General features: G+C 59.8%; 5 protein-coding genes across 7 annotated transcripts in view; 1 reads left to right on the top strand and 4 right to left on the bottom strand.

The window, feature by feature from the left end:
* The window catches only part of TRMT12 (tRNA methyltransferase 12 homolog), a 2,987-nt gene extending 553 nt beyond the window's left edge, over positions 1-2,434 (bottom strand). The window contains exons 1-6 of the mRNA XM_029959113.1: positions 1,840-2,434; positions 1,522-1,672; positions 1,255-1,444; positions 1,015-1,165; positions 828-937; positions 5-188 (exon numbers count right to left, since the gene is read on the bottom strand). Of these exons, the coding sequence (XP_029814973.1) occupies positions 5-188; positions 828-937; positions 1,015-1,165; positions 1,255-1,444; positions 1,522-1,672; positions 1,840-1,910 (857 nt within the window). The 5' untranslated portion in view covers positions 1,911-2,434. The remainder of the gene's footprint in view (positions 1-4; positions 189-827; positions 938-1,014; positions 1,166-1,254; positions 1,445-1,521; positions 1,673-1,839) is intronic.
* The window catches only part of SYTL4 (synaptotagmin like 4), a 12,204-nt gene extending 9,472 nt beyond the window's left edge, over positions 1-2,732 (bottom strand). For both annotated transcript variants that reach the window (XM_018070795.2, XM_018070796.2), the window contains exons 1-2: positions 2,728-2,732; positions 1,768-1,770 (exon numbers count right to left, since the gene is read on the bottom strand). The gene's annotated coding sequence lies outside the window, so the exon portion shown is untranslated. The remainder of the gene's footprint in view (positions 1-1,767; positions 1,771-2,727) is intronic.
* On the top strand, positions 2,511-9,638 carry CSTF2 (cleavage stimulation factor subunit 2). 2 transcript variants are annotated; one of them, XM_018070797.1, is made up of 15 exons: positions 2,511-2,615; positions 2,752-2,830; positions 3,661-3,830; positions 4,307-4,443; positions 4,525-4,644; positions 4,745-4,900; positions 5,012-5,135; positions 5,436-5,498; positions 6,666-6,725; positions 7,315-7,456; positions 7,822-7,973; positions 8,267-8,544; positions 8,930-9,055; positions 9,198-9,323; positions 9,456-9,638. In XM_018070797.1, the coding sequence occupies exons 1-14, from the start codon at positions 2,558-2,560 to the stop codon at positions 9,318-9,320; spliced, it is 1,788 nt and encodes a 595-aa protein (XP_017926286.1). In that variant the 5' UTR covers positions 2,511-2,557; the 3' UTR covers positions 9,321-9,323; positions 9,456-9,638. The 2 variants fall into 2 exon arrangements, with proteins under 2 accessions (XP_017926286.1, XP_017926287.1); XM_018070798.1 differs by lacking the exon at positions 6,666-6,725.
* Positions 9,639-10,189: 551 nt separating this feature from the next.
* Positions 10,190-15,045, bottom strand: NOX1 (NADPH oxidase 1). Its single transcript, XM_018070621.2, has 13 exons — positions 14,958-15,045; positions 13,837-13,932; positions 13,324-13,434; positions 13,153-13,237; positions 12,935-13,077; positions 12,676-12,857; positions 12,334-12,472; positions 12,142-12,234; positions 11,751-11,977; positions 11,508-11,670; positions 11,234-11,380; positions 10,905-11,029; positions 10,190-10,716 (listed from the first exon to the last, which is right to left on the bottom strand). The coding sequence occupies exons 1-13, from the start codon at positions 15,000-15,002 to the stop codon at positions 10,590-10,592; spliced, it is 1,683 nt and encodes a 560-aa protein (XP_017926110.1). The 5' UTR covers positions 15,003-15,045; the 3' UTR covers positions 10,190-10,589.
* A 1,067-nt stretch (positions 15,046-16,112) lies between these two features.
* On the bottom strand, positions 16,113-19,564 carry XKRX (XK related X-linked). The gene is made up of 3 exons (XM_029959204.1): positions 19,542-19,564; positions 18,305-18,564; positions 16,113-17,467 (listed from the first exon to the last, which is right to left on the bottom strand). Exons 1-3 carry the CDS (start codon positions 19,562-19,564, stop codon positions 16,722-16,724), a joined length of 1,029 nt encoding a protein of 342 aa, XP_029815064.1. The 3' UTR covers positions 16,113-16,721.
* Between the last annotated feature and the right edge of the window lie 688 nt (positions 19,565-20,252).

Here is a 20,252-nt window from a genome sequence, read left to right as displayed (position 1 = left end):
AGGGGCCCGCGGCCGGGCAGCAGTGCTCACCTGCCGGCTGTCCCCGTGGTGGATGTGGCACCGATCCTGCACCCCGTTCAGTGCCAGGGCCCGGCGCAGAGCCTCCACAGCATGGACATTCCACTCACAGGCATGGACAAAGGCGGCTCCCGCATGAACAAGGAATGGCAGCGTGAAATAGCCGATGCCTGCGGGCAGGAGGTGGCAGTGGCTGAGGGCAAGGACCTGCTGGAGACCCATGCTCCTCCCTGGAGGCAGGGCGGGGTATACGCTGTCACCCCAGCTCTCCAAAACTGCTTTGCTCTGGGTTGGAACGAGCCCAAACACTCGGTAAATGGAAGTTCACCCCTCCCTCCTCTGCAAAAGCAAAATCTGTCTTGAAAAATGTTTAGAGGAGCTTATTTTACCTTCAGTCTGTGGCCATCAGCTCGAAACCTGCCCTGCTTCCACTCTGTGCAGGAGTGCCCAGACTAACATTTAATTAATCCAGAGCAGTTTTGTGGGTGCCACATCCCTTCAGTGTGGCACAAATTGGAAGCACTAACTTTCCTAAGCACAAAACAGCGGCAAATCTTTCCCCTGGATCCAAATGATTCCCTCAAACAGTGGTGCTCTGCAGAGCCTGAGTGCAAGGTCATCCTAAGTGTCCAAAGGCAGCAGGGACACAGGAGGGACAGAAGTGCCAGGATAGCTGAGGGCTCACAAACAGGGTGGGAGCTCTAAGCCTAAGTATTTTTCATTCCAGGCTGGAAATGACATCTGGATGCCATCTGCATCACTGCTCTCTGCCTGCCCACCCTGCCAAAGCCCTTCTCCATCCCCATTACCTGCATAAAGATCCACCAGGACCTCCCCGGAGCAGGGCAGTGAGGCCACCCGCAGCTTCTCCGTGATGTTTCCCGGTGAGAACATGCATTTGGTCACGTCAAAGGTGTACCTGGAAGACCCCGCCGGGATGGTGAAAGTGGCCCCTTCCCTGTGCCGGCCGCATCCCGCACCATGGCTCCTGCCTACCTGATCCCATTGTCCACGTGCTCCACCCAGCCGTCCTGGCCCAGCAGCAGGGTCACACTGGGGGTCCGCATCCCGTCTGGCAACACCCGTCCTCGCCTGGCTATCCGCCGGGCACCCAAAGCCGACGCCACCGTCTCCCAGAGCACTGGACCTGGAACACACCCATCCCAGGAAATGTGGAAAAGGCTAGAACAGGTTCTGTGGGCACGATCAGGGCAGGCAGACCCTGCTCCTCCTTACCCAGGCTCTCCCACGGTGCAGCCCTGAAGCTGTCCTCACTCAGCAGCACCAGGTCCCCGTGCCGCTGCCAGGCATGGGGCACATCCTGCTCCAGCTCCTCCGACCAGCTCCCATCCAGCAGCTGCCGCAGCTCATCCCGCAGCTTCTGGGCAGGCGCCCGTCGCCGGGATGCCCTGGAGGGGACAGGGTCCTGCTGCAGGGATGTGGCACGTGGGGCTGAGACCTCATCGCCCCATGCAGGGCTTGGGGCAAGGGGGCTCTCCCGACCTGGATCCAGACCAGCTCACAGGGCATCTCCGGGGGAAGGCACAGCTGGGAAAGCTTCTCCTCCAGCACGGGCAGGGCCACGCAGCCCCCTGGCACCTGCTGCAGCTGGTAGCGCCTGTCCAGCAGCTGCTTCTCTTCCAAATGCTCCCTGCAAGGCCAAGGCCTGATCAGGCCCTTCCAGCTCTGCAGACCCTCCTGGTGCGGGACTGGCCCTGTGACCCTCCTCCCAGCCAGTCCCACCATCACCTGCTGGAGCAGAACAGGGCTCCCCATTATCCCTCGCTCCCGTTCCCCCCTCGTTCCGCATTCCCCTCACTGAGGCGCTGGGGCGATGCTCGCCGCTCCGTGGCTAGTGCAGGGATGGGGATGGAGATGTCCTTGGCTTTCATCCTGCCAAGCCCCGGGATGGAGGGACTTCACTGGGTGCCAGGGACATCGGAGCCCTGGCTGCTGCCCGGGGCAGGGGCTGGGGGCACTGGGGACAGGGTGACCGAGGTGGTGGGGTGTCCTGGGGGTGGTGTCCCAGGGAATGGGATGCTTTGGGTTTGGGCAATACGGATGGGATGGAATGGCGTGCCTGGCAACGGGGCACCCCAGGGGATGGGGTGTCTGGGGGGTAGAGTACTCCAGAGGGGGCGTACACTAAGGGTGAGGTGTCCCAGGGGAATTAGGAGGATTGGGCACCCTGGGAGCGGGGTACCCGGGGGTCTGACGGGACAGGGTGCCGTGGGATCGGGGCTCTCGGGGATGGGGTGCCCGGGGTGGGATACCCGAGGGGCTGTGCCTCAGGGCCGGTGCCCGGAACTGCACCACCGAGGCCGCGGGGCTGCTCCAGGAGCTGGCACCTCCTGACCGGCTGTGCCAGGAGGGCTCCCCAAGGCCACAATCGGGGGTCCCGCTCCCGGTCCGGGGGTCGCGGTCCTACCGGGCGTTTCCCGCCGGAGCACTTTCCGAGAGCGCCGCCGCCATGCTTCTGCGGGCGGAGGCGGAAGCGGGGGGCCGGTGTGTGCGCGGACCGGAAGTGGCCGGCGGCGCGATGGCGGGTCTGTCGGTGCGGGACCCGGCCGTGGATCGGTCCCTGCGCTCCGTGTTCGGTGAGAGGGGCCGGACTGAGGGACAGCACAGGGGCGGGGACGGGGAAGGGACGGGGCATCAGGTGGGGTCCCCCCCGCCCCTCGCCGTTGGGTCGGTCCCAGCCGCGCTGACCGGCGGCTCCGTCTGTGTCCGCAGTGGGGAACATCCCATACGAGGCCACCGAGGAGCAGCTGAAGGACATTTTCTCGGAGGTTGGGCCCGTGGTCAGCTTTAGGTGAGAGCGGCCGCTGGCCTTCCCTGCGTCCCCCTGCTCGGCCCCAGACCGGGCTCTGGGAACCGCGGAGTCGGGAATCCTTAACGTTGGAAAAGACCTCTAAGGCCATCGAGTCCAACCGTTCCCCCAGCACTGTTACGCTAAACCACGTCCCCAAGTGCCACATCCACACACCTTCTGAGCATCCCCAGGGATGGTGAATCCACCACTTCCCTGGGCAGGCTGTGCCAATGCTTGACAACAAGTGAAGAGCTTTCCCTAATATGCAGTCCAAACTTGCCCTGGCACACCTTGAGCAGAGCAGTGCAGCATCTGCTTGAGGTTGTGAGGCTGTACCAGGTGTGCTCAGGGGCTGAGGGGCTGTGCCTTGGTCACCTGGAGATGGAGTACACGGAGCTCAACAGGGGGACATGGGCTGGAGGGGCCACCCTGCTGTGGCAGAGGAGTGCTCAGGCTCTGGGAAGGCTCTGTGCTCCTCACTCCTGCTCCAGTGTCTCCCAAGGGTGTTTCCCAAATCCTGAAGAGTTCTCAGTTAAGAGCTTGTGAGCTCCAGGAGCATCCAGTCCCATCCTGTGCCCCTACGAGCTGCCTGGTGGGGTCAGAGTTCCTGCACACCAGAGCTTTGGGAACACCCCTCCCAGAAGCCAGGAGACCCTTTGGCTCTGGCTTAGGGATGACTTAACCAGCCTAAGCCTGGCATCAGTGCCTCCACTGCTCCCAGCACACCCGTAGGGTGTATCCCAGCAGCTCCTCCCTTGCTTTGGTAGCTGTGGGTGCTGCTGGGTGCCCACCCTGCCTTCAACAGTGGTGTCCCTCCCCTCCCTGCGCAGGCTGGTGTATGACAGGGAGACAGGGAAGCCCAAGGGATATGGGTTCTGTGAGTACCAGGACCAGGAGACGGCGCTGAGCGCCATGAGGAACCTGAACGGGCGCGAGTTCAGCGGGAGGGCCCTGCGCGTCGACAACGCCGCCAGCGAGAAGAACAAGGAGGAGCTCAAGAGTGAGTCTGAACTCTGGGGTGGGCCTGGCCCTGGCAGTGCTGCAGAGCAAGGTGGTGCTCTCCTGTGTGGCTGTGAGAGCTGACTTGTTCTAAGGGATGTTGTGAGTGGCTCCCCGGAGGGGTGCATGGGCTCACTGCTGTGTTTTCACTCCAAGGTGACCACAGGATCTTTTAGGTTGGAAAAGATCTCTTAAGATCAAGTCCAAACTTTGACCAAACACCACCTTGTCAGCTAAACCACAGCACTAAGTGCCACATCCAGTCTTTTCCTAAACACCTTCAGGGATGGTGACTCTGCCACCTCCCTGGGCAGCCCATTCCAATGCCTGACCACCCTTTCTGTTAAGAAATTCCTCCTGATGTCTCCCTGTTTTCACTACCCCCCTTTCCCCGTAGTGGGTGGTGCTCCCCTCCTCATGACCCCATTACCCACTGTTGGTTCATGTTGCCATACAAGGTCACCGACTGTGTTTCAGGCTTGGGCACGGGTGCCCCCATCATAGAGTCACCCTACGGGGACCCTGTGAACCCTGAGGACGCTCCCGAGTCCATCAGCCGGGCGGTGGCCAGCCTGCCCCCCGAGCAGATGTTTGAGCTCATGAAGCAGATGAAGGTCAGTGTAGGAGGGCACAGCTCCCACTGCCACTGCCCTGTCACACCTTGTCAGAGCTCTAACCCGTGCGTGTCTTCTCAGCTGTGTGTCCAGAACAGCCCCCAGGAAGCTAGGAACATGCTGCTGCAGAACCCCCAGCTGGCCTATGCCCTGTTGCAGGCTCAGGTGGTCATGAGGATCGTCGACCCCGAGATCGCGCTGGTTCGTCCCTTGCTGCTCATCCGGGGTCGGGAGCGTGTCAGTGGCAGCCTGTGTGGAGTGGGAGTGGGAAAGAATTTCTTTCTCCTTTTTCTCGCCCTAGAAAATCCTGCATCGCCAGACCAGTGTTCCTCCTCTGATCCCAGGTAACCAGCAGCCAGTGCCAGGGCCAGGACCTGGGCCAGGACCAGGGCCTGGGCCAGGGCCCAACACGCAGCTGAACCCACAGAACACCCCCTCGTCCCAGCCACAGCCCATAGTAAGAGCCTGCACAACACATAAGCTGTGCAGGGAAGATGGACAGCTCTTCCAGCTGGGGTGCATACCTGGATGACCAGACATCCCTGAACTCTAGTGTCTCTCCCGGCAGGGTGGGATGCATGTGAACGGCGCTCCTCCTCTGATGCAGCCACCCATGCAGGGGGGAGTGCCGGCCCCAGGGCAGATGGCAGCCCCTGTGCAGGGCCCGGGACCCGGCCCCATGGCTCCAGGAGGTGAGTTTGGGCCAAGCCACCCCACCTGTGGGCACACAGGTCCTGCAGACACCCCCCCTCTACCTTCCCCCTGACCGGAGGGCTTGGCCCCATGAGAGCACATGTGGTCCCATACCACACGTTGTGGTTGTGGCTGCTGCCAGAGGCAGGCTGGAATGTTGGATTATCTCGGGGGAGGACCAACACCAAGGAAATAAACCTGCAGATACCCCCGCAGGAGCTGGGAGGGGGAAGGTATTTGGGGCCAAAGGAATGGGTTAGTGGTGCAGGGATGGCTGATCTCTGCCTCTCCTCTCCCAGGTGGGTTGCAGCCACAGGTTGGGATGCCGGGCGCAGGGCCTGTCCCCTTGGAGCGCGGACAAGGTAAAACAGACATGGTTGGTGTTGTGTGTGGGGTGAGCCTCCCTCCAGCGGGGCCTAGGCTGTGAGTGCTGAGCAGTGCAGCACCCAGAGCCCCTGCCAGCCACCTGCAACCTGGCTGTGCCTGCCCCTGGGGCAGCTCCACAGTGCTGGGCTGTGGTAGCACAAGGCTTAGCCACAAAGCTGGGGTAGCAGCTCTCTGGCTCCCAGGACTCAGCCCACGCACTGGTTTGCTCCCAGCTCGTTCTCTGCTATGCTGTGCAGTCATGCCCTGGAAGCCAGGGAGAGCTGCCAAGCCCCGCCGCGCGGGATGTGCCTGTGTTTTCCATCTCTGCGAGCCCCTGTCTGTACCTGTGCTTGTGCGGGCAGGCAGAGCTTGCTTTTCTCTGGTCCCTGTCCTGCTCCTTTGCTGCCTGCGTGCTGGGAAGCAGCTGGTGCGGCCACTGCGTCCTCCCCCGCCGTGCCCAGCAGAGGGAGCTGGGCCTCCGCTTTGGCTTGAGGCTTGGCTGGGAATTTCCCTGCGAGTGACGGCTCGGCTTTCCCTCCGCAGGCACGGTCTGTATGGCCCAGCCCCGTAGCCAGATTCCTTATGGTCCACGTGTTGCCATGTGCCAGGGCTAGGGAGACCTGAGCGTTCTTGTTCTCCCAGTAACAAAGCATGCAGGCACCTGACACTCCTGTTGTCTTGACTTGTATCCTAGGCCTTGTTTCGGGAACGTGGTAAACCTGGTCTGAGATACTTTGGCCTTAGGGGTAGTTGACTCTTGTTTTCTTTGGAGTGGGCAATGTCTTTCTGAGAACAGCGTGGTAGTTCTTGGCACCCGAAAGGTTTTGGAGAGCAGAAACTGTGGGCAGGGGCAGAAGCAGGAGCTGACTGGTTGTGTGTTGTGGGGCCAACGTGGCCCCACAGAGTGCCACGTCTTTTGGCAGGTTGTCTTCCTTCCCTGCCTCTCTCCCTGAACAAGGGAAGGACTGTGCTGCCTGTGGTGACAGAGGTGGTGTTAATGGAAGAGGTCGATAAAGCCAGATCTGCTGCATCTTCTCTGTAGGTTTTCCTGGGGACTTTAGGAAGTGTGATCTTGCAGGCAGCACTGTCCCCAAGGCTGGGTGCATGTGTGCACACACTATTTACGTGTCTGCTCTTTCCCTCTTTTCCTGCTGCTTGCCCAGGGAACCTGCAGCTCTCGCCCGTGGGACCTGCCAGGCCTGCGTCTATCGAACGCGTCCAAGGTATCCCAGCACCCGCCAGCTCCCTCCTCCCATGGAGCTCATTGTGGAGTGTGCAGAGAGCAGCTTTCACCCCGCTATGCTGAGGCCTGGGGACTAGCATATCACTCCCTGTAGCCTGGCAGGGTTAAGAGGAGGAGGAGGCAGGATTTCCTTTAGGGCCGCAGGAGAGAACGGTCTAGAGCCGTGCATGGAGCCTCCAGTGGAAAAGGAGAGCCTGTTCGGAGAGGGCTTTTGCCTAGGCTCCAGCCTCCTTTGACACTGCACTTCCAGGAGTCTTCCAGGTCTTGCTTTACTCCTGGTCCCATGTCAGCAGGGTGTTGATGCCCACATTTGTAGGGATTGCCATGGGAGAACCCACGCTTGGTTTGACCCCTTGTGCCATAAGGAGCCTGAGGTAGATCCAGGGAGGAAAAAGAGAGGAATAAAATCAGCAGCCAGGAAAGGGGCTTTGGTGTGCTCCAGCCTTGGGTGTGGGGCTGCCTCCCCAGCAGTGCAGCCGACCCACACCCGGCCCCAGAGCGCCGGGGACGGTCTCGGCACGGCACTGGTCATGCAGATCCTCACGAGCTCTTGTGTGTCTCCCTGGCAGTGCCCATGCCAGACCCGAGGGCCCCTATGCAGCGTGGACCTCTACCTGCTAGTGGCCCGCCGCCCCGAGGCCTTTTGGGAGATGCCCCGAATGACCCTCGCGGAGGGACCCTGCTCTCAGTCACTGGAGAAGTGGAGCCCAGGTGAGGGGAGAGGGAAGGAGAGGAACCCTTGGCACTGTCCCCTGCCCAAGGGTGACCTCTCACTGAGGACAGGGATGGCACCAGCCTTCCGGGAGTCACTGCTACCTGGTCGGAGGCCTGTGTGCTGCCGACCGTGGGGGCCGGCCCATTTCCCCGGGGACGGGACATCCCCGGGGTGATGGCAGCTGCCCTGTGGCATGGGGCCACCAGCACCTATCCCTGTGTCAGCCTCACCCTCCTCCCCTGCGGCCGGCTTCGGGGGCAATCCCAGCGCTCTGCCCAGACCGTGCCAAGCCAGTGTCTGATTCACACTCTCTCGCTTTCTCTCCTCCTCCTGCTTTGCTCTCCTCGTCTCTCTGCATCAGAGGTTACCTTGGGCCGCCCCACCAGGGAGCCCCTATGCACCATATGCCTGGTCATGACAGCCGTGGCCCCCCCCATGAGATGAGGGGGGGACCCATGGGAGAACCCCGACCACTGATGGGAGAGCCGCGGGGGCCCTTGATGGACGCTCGAGGTGAGAGAGGGGGCATGAAATACTGGGTGGCTTAGAGCATGCAGGCAAGGAGAGTAGAGCCAGCTGCCCTGACCTGAGGTGTAGGAAGGGGGTTTGGGCAGTGAAATGACTGACACCAGGCAAGGAGGGACCATCCCAGGGTGCAAGGGACTTTCTCCAGGCATGTTCCCTCTGCCCCCAGCCCTGCACCTTTTGGGTGCTTGCTATCCCCCAGACAAAGGAGGCACAGGCTCGCTCCCACACTCCCTGCAGCGTTGCTCCCTTCAGCACCTTACCTTGTCTTTCCTCCGCAGTTGGAAGAGATCCCCGAGGGCTGGAGCCACGAGGACTGGAGCCGCGCGGGCTGGAGCCCCGGGTGCTGGAGGCGCGAGCGCTGGAGGCACGAGGCCTGGAGCCGCGGGTCCTGGAGCCACGAGTGCTGGAAGCCAGGGCCATGGAGGCCAGGGTCCTGGAGCCCCGGGGCCTGGAGCCTCGAGGGCCCGGTCCCAACCCACGTGGCCCCATGCCCGGTGGGATACAGGGTCCTGGGCCACTTAACATGGGAGCCAGTGGCCCACAGGGGCCCCGCCAGGTACACACGTCTTTGCTCAGCTGCTTGGGCACTGACAGCATCCTGTAGATTGGGGCTGGGTGGAAGGTGTCACATAGAGCAACGCCTCTGGGAAGCATAAGGCCTGGGACACTGGCTCTGGGTCCCATCTCCCCAGGCACTGCCCATCTGCTGGGGACAGGACAAGGCTCAAGCTTCTCTCCACCTCTTCCTGTCGTGCAGGAAGGAGCGCAGGAGTTGGAGGGAGAGGAGAGCATGTAAAACACGTGGTAGCCTGTCTCTCATCATGCTCAGGCATCTTCAGGCTGTCCAAGGGCATCCATCAGATCATCTGCATTACCTTCCTGGAATTGTATGGTTGAGTCCAGATACCCCTCGGTCCTCACCCCCTCTCTCATTCCCACAGGTTCCTAACATGGCAGGGGCAGGCTTGCAGGGAGGAGGCATTCCTGGGGCAGGAGTCCAAGGAGCTGGTCAGCCTGGAGGCTTTAGCCCTGGACAGAGCCAGGTCACCCCCCAGGATCATGAGAAGGTGAGAGAAGAAAAGGGAAAGGGGGAGATGTAAGGAACAAAATTTCCTGTGTGCCTTTCTGTGGCAGGGACAGCCCCTCCCTGGCTCTGGTAACCCATGGATTCTCCAGCAGGGCATGTCTCTGACCCCCTTCTCCCCACAGGCAGCGCTGATCATGCAGGTCCTGCAGCTGACAGCAGACCAGATTGCCATGCTGCCCCCGGAGCAGCGGCAGAGCATCCTCATTCTGAAGGAGCAGATCCAGAAGTCCACAGGGGCACCCTGACAGGTAATATCCTTAACCTGACCCTCAACCTGTGCCTGTTCTCCTTCTCCTCCAGTAAATCAGAGCTGCCCAGGATGGGGCTCTGTCCTGCTTCTCTCCATGCCAGACTCAGTCTCCTCCCCTTCCTTCTGGCAGGCTTGTGGTGGGCAGAGGTGATGCTCCATGGCAGCTGCTTCCTGTTGGTACCTGAGCTGATACTGCATTTTGGGAGAGGTTGTGTCCCCCTCAACGTTTTTCCCTCCAATTCATCCTTTTCTTTTTTTCCTCTGTGTATATTTTATGATGTTTGAAATAAAGTGGGAGGAGGGTTTGAATAAAGCCATGTCTCTGGCTGCCTTATTTGGTCTCTCGTGGAGGCCAGTGGGACTCTTGGGTTCTAGGTGCAGTCTGGCCTGTCTCCAGTCTTGTCCAAACCACTTGCCATCCTCCCTCCTCCACAGCACCAGGGCAAGAGCTAGTCCTGGAATTTCTTGTTCCGTGCTCTTCGCAGGGGTGTAGGGGAAGGGCAGGACAGAGAGCTTGGCTTTCTGTCTCTGCTGGCAGAGCAGGAAGGGCTCCATGTTGGATTGCAGTATCACTTACCATGCCAGCCAGCTCAGGGAGGGGAGTTTTCCCTCTTTTTTGCATATGCTGGAGCAGGGTATGTGTGAGCTTTGCATCTGCTGCTGGCCTGTGTGCTGGGGTGCCTGGCTCTGGGGGCAGCCTGGCTCTGGGGGTGGCAGGATGGCAGCAAGTCCTTGTAGAGGGGTGTCTGACCCTGCACCTCAGAGGGTTTGCTATCAACCAGCTGTTTTATTACAGCCCTACAAGAGGTCAGAGCATGGGCTGCTTCGCCACGGAGACTCTCATTGCAAAGAAAAACAAGTTTAATTTAATCTTTTACACAAAGAACTGTTTAAACCTGGAGGAGCATGTTTGGCCCCTGATGCCTGTGTCCCATCTGTGTCCTGTGGTTCTTCCCAGCCCACTGGGCGTTCCTGCTGCTTCCCACTGCTCTGGCAGCATCATTGCAGCACGTGTCTCTGGTTTGTCAGTGAAGGGGCCATGTAGAGCTGCCAGCCCACTGGCTCCATGAGGATCCCTTGTACACCAGGACAGGCAGGCAGCAGTCTTTGAACCTGGAATTTCTCATGGAGAAAGGAGTACCTTGCTGTGTCTTGCCTGGCTTCAATGCATGCACAGATGCTTATCCCTGGCCTTGCTCTGGCACAGGAGGTGAGGTGAGACAGGCAATGTCCCTGCCCGCTGGGGTTCCAGCCTCGCTGCTACTCAGAAGTTCTCCTTGTTGAAGTAGAATTTGACCTTCCTGGGGTCCAGACTGGAGTGCTGGTGACAAGACTTCTGCAGACTCTTTGCCAGGGCCTCCGGCCCACAGAGGAACACACCAACCACCGACCTGCAAACAGCATGGGGATGTCAGCGCCAGGTGGGCGACTCAGGGTAAAGTGATTTCAAAGCTTTTTAGGCTCCCTGCTGGGGATAGCACACCTCTCCCAAAGCCACTGCCCAGCCCAATGCTGAGTGCCAGGGAGGAGAGGGGTGCATCCCCGCTTCAGCATTCCAAATTCTGTGCCCACCTCTCACCTGGGGTGGGCTTCAGCCACTACTGCAAACTCTGTGTTCCACATGGGCCGCCCAAAGATGGTTTTCTGCCTGAGGCCTGTCACCGTGTCCGTAGCGGTGTCAAAGTGAAGTGCCACGTTGTTGGCCTGGGCAGAACAGGGACGGTGAGAACCCCAGACACCACCCCTGAGCCCACCTCCAGTCCCTCACCGTGGAGGAGTATCCATTGCTGATCCCACCAAACACCACTGCCCGGACTTTGTGCCTGAAAGCCGTTGTCGTGGTTGCCCTGCCCAACTCGGCCACTCCGTGTCCCCTCTTGCAGCCACAACAGCCTCTGGTCAACTCACAATGCTGGTGTCCCAGCCAGTGAGGAAGAGGCGGTAGGTGAGGAAGTCCGCCTTGCCCGACTCAGCCATCTTCTGCTCCAGCGAGGCAAGCAGGTCGTTAAACCAGGCAAAGGCTTCTCTGTCCCGGCAGAGCCAGTAGAAGTAGATCTGGGATGTGGGGGGAGAGGAGTTGCTCAAGATGGAGCAGAGACAGAGGGGTGGGAGAACGCAATGCCAAGTACTGGGAAGCTCAGCATGGAAAAACCCACAGCTGCTCCCATGGGACACTCTGTACCTTCTTGGTCTTGAGGGTCTGGTCAGCCTGCTGGAACTTGTACCAGATGGATTTCAGGATGGAGGCGAAGGGAGTGACTCCGATTCCCGCTCCCACCAGCATGGCCACCTCGTACTGGAACACGTCTTCACTGGCAGTGCCAAATGGACCATCCACCTCGATCCTGGCCAAGGGAGGGCCTGGGTGAGAGGTGTGGCCTCCTCAAATCCCTGTGATGGCCTGTTGGGGCACTCTCCAGCCTACCTGGGGTTCTCTGACTGGAAGGTGTCAATGAGACGCTCTGTCCAGTCACCAGCCACCCGGATGTGAATGGAGAAGAAGTCCTCCTCGGGTGCAGAGGTGAGGGTGAAGGGGTGCCACTCCAGCAGGGAGATGGCGGGGCAGTTGACGAAGATGTATTGCCCCACCTCCATGCGGAAGCCCTTCTTCTGCATTTGCAGCTCCAGCACACGGGCAGGGTGCATGACCACCTGGGGGCACGGACGGGGCTCAGCACCCAGCCTGGCTCCTTCCCTGGGAAGGGGCTGTGGCCACCACCCCACCCACCTCCCCACGGCCACCACAGCGAGAAGCTGCAGCACCAGCGACTCCAAGGAAAGGAGCTGGGGTAGGAACAGGCTCCTGCACCACCCACCTTCTTGACAACCACCTTCTGCTGCGCACGCCAGACCCGGAGGATCCGCTCAAAGACATAGAGGATGATGGGGGCCAGAACCCACTTCCAGGACTGTGGAGACAGAGGAAGGCAAAGGGTTGGGGAGGACGAGGGCTGGAGCCTCCCATGGGGAGGGCTTCTCCCCTCTCACCCATTCCAGTGCTGCCCTACCTCAGCAGGGATGCTCCCAAACTCAGGGTCTTTGCAGCAGTGGTGGGTGCAGTTCTGGTCCCTCTGTGTGAGGTACTGGGCGCAGCGATGGGGGTCCACCTCTGCCATGCTCTGCTCTGTCTGCCCACGCACCAGCCCGCTGTAGGGAGGTGAGGGGTGAGCCCAAGGGCCAGATCCTGCCTCCCAGCCAGGGCTGAGCTGCGCTGCACGAGGCCAGCTGGGCTAGCCCACCATGGGAATGGCAGTTCACAACCCCACTGGACCCTTCCTGGGGTGGCCCACAGGGGATTTGCAGCCACTGCCCCTCAATGTCCTGCCTTGGGGAGTGGTGAGGAGTCTTACGCAATGCCGTGGATGACAAGGCCAGCGAAGTAGACAAGGAAGAGGTGGTGTGTGTACCAGAAGACCTCGAAGTAGTTCCTGCGGATGAACTCAGTGGAGGATGTGACCATGAGGATGAGCGCCAGTGTGATGATGACCCCCGTCAGCCCCGGGATGGTCGTAAAAGCCATGTACTCGACGGTCTGCAGGGGAGGCAGGATGGGTTAGGGGGGCAGGGGACAGGTGGTGGCAGGGGGCTGGATGCTAAGGCTGTGCTCACCGTCTCGTTAGAGTGGATGGGGTTCAGCCACTTGTTGTCCTGCAGGTGCATCTTAGAGAGGACAGCAGGGAGGCTGCCGTCAGTGGCTTGTTGGCTCTGGTTGTAGCGCTCCAGGTTGAAGAGGTGGGCAATGGTGTGCACGGCTGGACAGGGGACAGGCAGTCACCCACATGGCCGTTCCCTCGTGCCCCCATACCCCAGCCCAGTGCTGGTGATACCTGTGAGCAGGGCCAGGGCATAGGCCACCAGCTTGTGGAAGGTGAGGTTGTGGTCCAGCTGCTTCCGCAGCGTCCGCCTGCAGCACTGCAGGGAGAGGCAGTGGTGTCAGGATAGGGACAGGGACAGGGACGGGTACGGCCATGCTGGCCATGCCACTGCGGGGCACTCACTGAGCAGGTCCCACGGAGGAAGGAGAGGAGGTTGCGGCAGACGGGCAGCAGGATCAGCATGCTGTTGAAGTTGAGGCACTTGGCTGATGCTCGAGCCCACGCCAAGGCAGACTGGGGAGAAAAGAGGGGTGAGCACCTCCCTTGGTGCTGTAACCGGGACTGGGTTAGGATGGGGCCAAATGATGCTGAGCTGGGACTGAGTGATGCTGGCCTGGGGACTGGGAGGGAGCAATGCTGGACTGGGATGGAGACTTGGAAGGGAGAGGCTGAGCTGGGCTGGGAGGGGGTGGTGCTGGATTGGGCTGAGATGTTGTTGGGCTGGGACCAGACAGGGATCAAGACAGGGACCAACAAGGAGCAATACTGGGCTGGGGAGTGGGACAGAATGGTGGTGGGCTGGAAGAGGACAGAACAAGGAAGGGGCATGGGATGTTGCAGCCCCACCCCACTGCAGGAGGGCTCCAGGATGCACATGTGCCTGGGCAGGCAGGGTGCTGTCGGAGAGCACCTTACCCCGAGGATGGCCCTGGTGTAGAAATATCGGTCATCTTGGTCAAAGAACAGAAAGTAGTAAGTGAAGAGGAAGATGTTGATGCCCAGCCAGGCTGCCTGTGGGGAAAAGTCACAGCATCATGAAGGGCCCTGGCCTTGGGAGCCCCTCACTCTGCAGCAATCAGGTGCAGGCACAGCCAGAGGGTGTCATGACAGCACATCCCATCCTGTTTCCTTATGAGCTGCAGCATCACGCACAGGGCTGGGACACAGGGCCAAGGGTGGGCGGAGATGTGGAAGTCTTGCAAAATTACTGTCTTGTCACCCACAGCCCTGTGCTTCACCCATGCGTGAGGAAGGAGGAAAGGCAGGAGCAGGCAACACCCGTGTAACGGGAAGGCAGGTCCGGAGGTTGGTCGGGGCTGCGCAGGGAAGTCTCTGGGAGGAGGAAGTTTTACAGGGAGCTGGCTCACCCAGCCTCACCATCCCCTGCCTAACCCCACTGCACCCCACACTGGCCCCTCTCACAGCCACTGACTTTTTGCAGAGCTCCCCCAAAAAACACTCTGCCTTCTATTTGTTTTTTTGTTTGTTTGGGGGTTTTTTTAAGTTACCTTTTTTAAGGTAACTTAAGATAGTCCAATTTCCTGTAAACTCCCCTTTCCCCACGTATTCATAGCTCCCCATACAGTGCCAACCAGTCGATGGGTGCTGGCCAGGCATGCTCTGTTACACCAGTGATGCCACAGCACAGCACTGGCAGATGGTCCCTATGGACCATCTCCATCTCCTCACCCTGGCGTGGGCTCTCACAGGATTCTCTGCTCTCATGAAGGGAGAAGAGCCATGTGGGAGGTTCCCAGCCAAAGTGGGCAAACCAGGAGCATTTTTAAGTTTTCCAGGACCTCCCTTTCCTCTGAGTTGCATTTCCCTTAAGATTTCAGTTTTCCAAACCCCCATCCTTCCCCTGGCTGGCTGAGTACGCAGGTTGGCTGAGCAGAAGGGACTCTTGTCTCTTCCCAGAGCCCAGCCCCGGGACAGCCCATCAGCCCCCATTTCTCCCACGAGCGCCCCAGGGCCCGTAGCCCCCATAGCCCCCCACATTGCCCTACCCCTGTGAGCCCCCCAGCCCACACACTCACGAGGACGGCGGCCGAGAACCAGTGGTTGACCAGCCAGTTGCCCATGGTGCGATGTCCCCGCTCCTGCTGCTGCCTGCCCGCGCCTGCCGCTGCCTGCCCGACGTTTTATGGAGGGAGCAGGCGGTGCGGCAATCCCGGCTGCGGCTGCGGGAACTGCACCGCGGGGACTTTCCCCTGAGAAGCCTTCGAGGAAATGCCGGTAGTTTCAAAGGCCGGCCACCTTCCGGGAAGGCAGGGCTGACCGCATTGGCCAACCCCAAACCAGCCCCCTGTGCCGGCCGGGGATGGTCCCCAGCTGAGGGTCCCCTTGGCACACATGACTGGGTGTGGGAGGGCATCAGGCTGCTCCTCCTGGGGTTTTACAATCTTTGAGGACAAAAATGGGCTTCTTTTAAGGTAGGAATTTCCTGGTGGGAAGAAGTTGCGGAGGATCCATCCTGTGACCGGTTCAACCAATGTGCTGTTTCCTGACCTCCCTCCACTGCCTCTGTTTTACAGAAAAACCACCAGAGGAGGAGAAGCATCCTGGGGACACTGCGCCGGTGCCAGAATCTGGCCCAGGGATCCATTACAGTGCAGATGAGTTAAAACTGAGCACCAGCAGTGCTGCACCTCTGTGAGCATGAGGGGGGACGAGCATCCTTGTTCTTGTACCCAAACTGACCTGACCCTATAAATGGGTACTGGAGGAGTGGGGTCACACTCCTAGTTTGGGGCCAGGATGCCTGGGTCCCATCAGCATACCTGTTGTTTTGCCAGCCACCTTTCCCCTCTGGCCTGCCCTCCACTGGAGGCCCCAAGCTCTGCAGTGCCCGGCACTCCAGCTGGGAACAGCAGTCAGTTCTGAGGCCCTGAGCCTGGAGGAACAGGTTGGACAGGATTGCTCTTTGCTGGCATGCTGGTTTCTCCTGGCCCCCAGCCATGGCCACGCTGACGGAAGCACAGTATGAGGCCAGCCCCCATCTCACCATGCTCCTGAATCTTACCAGCTCCACTGAGGGTTTTTCCCCCCATCCCCATATGCCCCGCTGGGGCAGCCCCGTTTCAGTGCCCATGAACATGAGGGTTATGTGGACAGCAGGTGTGTGCATGCATGCCAGCCCTGGCGGGACAGTCCCCACCCTCTGCATGAGTCACTGCCAGCACCCAGACACGCAGCCACAGCAAAGTTTCTTTACTGCTTAAAACAGTCCCAGTGGCACCCATGGCCCAAGGTCACAGTATGCATCCTAGCAGCAGGTGGGGGTGTAGGGGCACCCCATGGGCTGTGCACTGCACAGCAGCCAGCTTGCAGGTGATTTGGGCACCCCACAAGTCCTTGAATCGTAGAATCACAGAATAGTTTGGATTGGAAGGGACCTCTAAAGGCCACCTAGTCCAATTCCCCTGCCATCAGCAGGGATATCTTCACCTAGACCAGGTTGCTCAGAGCCCCATCCAACCTGGCCTTGAATATGTTCAGGAATGAGATGTCCACCATCTCTCTGGGCAACCTGTGCCAGTGCCTCACCACTCTCATTGTAAGAAACTCCTTTCTTGTATCAAATCCAAGTCAACCCTCCTTCATGTTCATATGCATGGTCCTGGGCAGGTGAGCACATTCCTGTCCCCCTGTCACTGTGAAGACACACTGGTACTGGCTGCCACTGCAGGACCAGGCAGTGCCTGGCTCATGCTGCGAGCATCCTCCGACTGCTGGTGCAGCCCAGTGCTGCCCATCCCCATGCCCACAGTCAGCTGGAAGAGATGGGTGCTAGCTGTGCCTCAGACAATGCTGTGCCTCACACCGGGCTCAAAGGGTGCCTCGAGGCACAGTGGGGTCCCTGGTGGGTGCCGGTGGCAGCAGACACAGTGCAGGAAGTCGGTGACGTTGTGCCGGAAGAGCTGGCGACAGGGGTGCAGGTACTGGAAGAAGAGGAGCATGAAGTAGATGCCCAGGCAGTAGCCAAGGAGCAGCTGCACTACCAGCAGTGGGGTGCAGACGTTCTCATAGACGTCTGTTTTGAAGAAGTACCAGAGGATGACGAGGGCCGTGTTCTCGGCCAGCCGGGCCACGTAGTACACGGCCAGGCGGCCCCAGTTCTGCGACTTGTCGATGAGGTCCCGGTCGGCCAGTTTGAGCTGCACGGCCGACCAGCAGAACATGTTGATGCTGGCATAGAGGAGGGTGAAGGCGCAAAGCACCACCACTGTGCCTACATGGCTGAAGTTCTTCTCGATGTTGTCGGGCAGGTGGGTGCCACTGCGCCAGAACTGCACCCAGGGCAAGAAGAAGACCACCAGCAGGTTGGCCAGGGCAATGGGGATGATCCAGTGCTTGAAGACAGTGCTGAAGAGCACAAGGACGGCCACGCGGGTGGAGATCTCCAGGCTGCGCCACAGCACGATGCAGAGGAAGGCCAGTGGCCGCAGCTGGACCTTGTAGTCATCGTACTTGACCTGGATGGCCAGGATGTTGCAGACGAGCGCTCCGTAGGTGACCGACACCAGGCAGATGGCCATGAGGACAGCTGCAGAGGGAGAGAGCATGGGAGTCAGGCAGCATCAGGGACTGCACTGTGTGTCCAGCCTCTCTGCTGCCTGAGGTGCAAAGCCTGGGGTGCCAGCTCCATGTGGGAAACATGGGGTGCCAATCTTGGGTGAGAAGTGCAGGGTGCCAAACCCTGGGGCTCACAGCAGGAGGCTCAGTGTGAGCACTGCTGGGACAGCTCACGGCTGGTGGTGACAGTCCCCATGATGAGGTGACTTCGAGGGGAGCTGCTGGCAGCAGGAGGTTCTGCCTGGCTTGGTAGCATGCAGAAGTGGGAGTTAAAAGCTTGCTCTGGCACATCCACCTCCAAGCACATAAACATCCTGGGAGCTCGCAAGGGAGCCTGGGAGTGGGAGTGCTGGCCTAGGAGCTCCGGCTGTTGGGAAAGGTGGAGAAATAGATCCAGTGGAAGGACTGTAGGGAACCCAGGGGCTGTAGCTAGACAGAAAAAAACTAATGGAGACTGGAGCAGGCTGGGGCAGGCACCTGCCATTTTTATGGGACAGGGCACTGAGGGGATGGCATGGCTCTATAGGGCAGATACCCACAAGCATCGGGGCTGGGAGCAGAGCCTGGCACCTCAGTCATGGCCAACTCTTCCCACTGTCTTCATCCCCACTGCAAGCTGAAAAGCAGAGAGCTGATGAGTGCCCAACTTCTGTGGGTTGTGCTCCACCTTTAGGGGAGTCCAGTGGCAGTTGTGATCCCAGACACAACCACTTGGATTGCTTGGATGCCACATTGGCACACACAGCTAAGGAGCTGGCACTGTGCCCTGGTGGGGTTCCTAGGGAGCCCACATGCCAGGCACCCTTACCTCGGGCAACAGGGACGTACTTCTCCAAGACACTGATGTAGAGCTGGACGGTGAGCTGCGGGGTGGAGCCCAGGAAGGCCTGGATGACAGCCATGCGTTTGAAAGCGTTGCGGTGCGTGGCCAGCCGGCGCTCCGAGTGTCCCACCTCCTGCTCCATCTCCACCTCGTAGCCTTTCCGCAGCCAGCGCTTGCGGGTGATGGTGACGTAGGGCTCCTCCTTCTTCCCTGACTTGCAGTACACCAGCAGGGCCTCCATGCACCTGTGGAGACATAGGAGCTGTCACCCCACCAGCTGCCACCCTGCCAGCCCCCCTGCTGGCCCCCAGCCCCACTCCTGGCACGTCTAGCAGACTCTTTCCTGGTGCTGGCCAGACCGTCCTCCTGCTGAGTGCAGCCCAACTGATTTGGGCAACTGTCCAGCAGTGCTGTGGGTGGTTCCTGGCCCTGGGATGGTAAGATGATGGCAGAGTCACACTCGGATCATGAAGGTGCCTCGTGGCTGCTCCTCTGCTCCAGCACTCTGGATGAATCATATGAGGCAGAGGAGCAACAGTTGCCCCAGCGAGGGCAACTCGTAAGGTGAAACAGCTGCTGCAAGAGGTGCAGCATCCAGGGTACAGAAACAGTGGCTCTGCTGGGAGCTACAGCTGCAGGAAGGTGTTAATCGCCTTTGGGCTCTGTTTTCCCAACTGGTAAAAACCTCTTCCTCTAAGCAGAGGGAAGAGAAACTCTGATATTGTCTTTGATCTCTGCTCTTGAGCAGAAGAAGGCTTCCACGCTTCCTTCTTGGTGGGGACAGCAGGAAGGGGAGCGCAGGGTGAAGCTGTGTGTGACATGGGCAGATAAGACAGCGCTTCCGCAGGCCCTTTTCCGCGGGGCATCTTCACATGTGGGTGGGGATGTGACTTTCTCCTGTGCTGCTCCTCACTGTGAGGGGCCCCTCCACACACAGCCATGGGGTGGCTGTGCATGGCAAGAGGCAATCAGCAGAGGAGGATTCATCTGACAGGCTTGGCTCATGCCTGGGGACTAGCTAGCCCTGGGACCAACAGGATATCATTAGGGCAGCAGAAATTTATCTGCATCAGACCCAAACGGAATGAGGTTTTTGGATAAATTCTCTCGGCAGATCAGGCCAGTGCACATGGCTCATTGCAAACTTGAATGGGAAAACAGTTTCATCTCAAAGGCCCAGCTTCAAGTGTAGTCCCAGCTGGCTCCTAGTGCCCTGCCAGACCTTCTCAGCAGGCTGGGTTCCATCTCCGGCCTGAGCAGACGGCTGAGGCAGTCTACCCCGGGCAGCTCCAGCTGGCTCTTGCAAGCAGCCAAGCTCCACCATAACCATCTCAGACAGCCTTGGTCAGTGTGGTGAGACCCATGACACCACCATGGGCCACCGTGGGCTGGCAGCACTGAGGTGAGGCCCCCCAGCGACCTCTGAAGATTGGATGTGGTGACAAGGACACTTCCAGCACTCTGCTTGTTTCCGGTGATGGAGGAAATGGGGTGCAGGCCACCGTATTTTCGCAGTTCTGAGGGCCCCAAAGAGTGGCTCCTGGCCCACCCTTGCAGATGGCAGCTCTGCCTTGCCTCCTGCTGTGCATTCTCACTGAGAAGGGTGGCCAGGGTGACAGCAGCCCAGGAAGTACTGCAGCATTCCCAAGGAATGAGAGATCAGCACATCTCCAACTTGTGCAATATCCACCCCCTCACTGCCGTCTTCCCAACATGGTCCAGTGGCTCACCAGTTCCCATGCCAGCCCCAATCCTGTACCCAGCTCCTCTCCTCCATGTCCCATAATCCCACCTGTTCCAGGTCTGGGGACCTTCTTTGAGGGTGCTCCTATTCACCCTCGAGCATCCAGTCAGGGTTCCCATCTGTGCTCCCAGCAAGGAGATGGCAAACCCCAGACGCTGGGAGAGCCTCTGGTGGCAGCCAGGACTCTGC

Source organism: Manacus vitellinus, unplaced genomic scaffold (assembly GCF_001715985.3).
Source record: "Manacus vitellinus isolate BGI_N305 unplaced genomic scaffold, ASM171598v3 scaffold_19_pilon, whole genome shotgun sequence".
Taxonomy (NCBI): Eukaryota; Metazoa; Chordata; class Aves; order Passeriformes; family Pipridae; genus Manacus; species Manacus vitellinus.
This window is presented reverse-complemented; position numbering and strand designations above follow the sequence as displayed.

Bases quoted from the DNA above. Each gene is read 5' to 3' on its own strand.
- CSTF2 (XM_018070797.1), top strand. From the start codon at position 2,558: ATGGCGGGTCTGTCGGTGCGGGACCCGGCCGTGGATCGGTCCCTGCGC. The intron at 2,616-2,751 runs GTGAGAGGGGCC...CTGTGTCCGCAG, and splicing joins GTCCCTGCGCTCCGTGTTCG to TGGGGAACATCCCATACGAG. The intron at 5,499-6,665 runs GTAAAACAGACA...CTGCTTGCCCAG, and splicing joins CCCCTTGGAGCGCGGACAAG to GGAACCTGCAGCTCTCGCCC.
- NOX1 (XM_018070621.2), bottom strand. From the start codon at position 15,002: ATGGGCAACTGGCTGGTCAACCACTGGTTCTCGGCCGCCGTCCTC. The intron at 12,473-12,675 runs GTAAGACTCCTC...ACCTCCCTACAG, and splicing joins CTTGTCATCCACGGCATTGC to CGGGCTGGTGCGTGGGCAGA. The intron at 12,235-12,333 runs GTAGGGCAGCAC...CTGTCTCCACAG, and splicing joins TTGGGAGCATCCCTGCTGAG to TCCTGGAAGTGGGTTCTGGC.
- XKRX (XM_029959204.1), bottom strand. From the start codon at position 19,564: ATGGAACCCAGCCTGCTGAGAAG. The intron at 18,565-19,541 runs GTCTGGCAGGGC...ATGTCTCCACAG, and splicing joins GAACCCAGCCTGCTGAGAAG to GTGCATGGAGGCCCTGCTGG. The intron at 17,468-18,304 runs GTAAGGGTGCCT...CTCCCTCTGCAG, and splicing joins GTACGTCCCTGTTGCCCGAG to CTGTCCTCATGGCCATCTGC.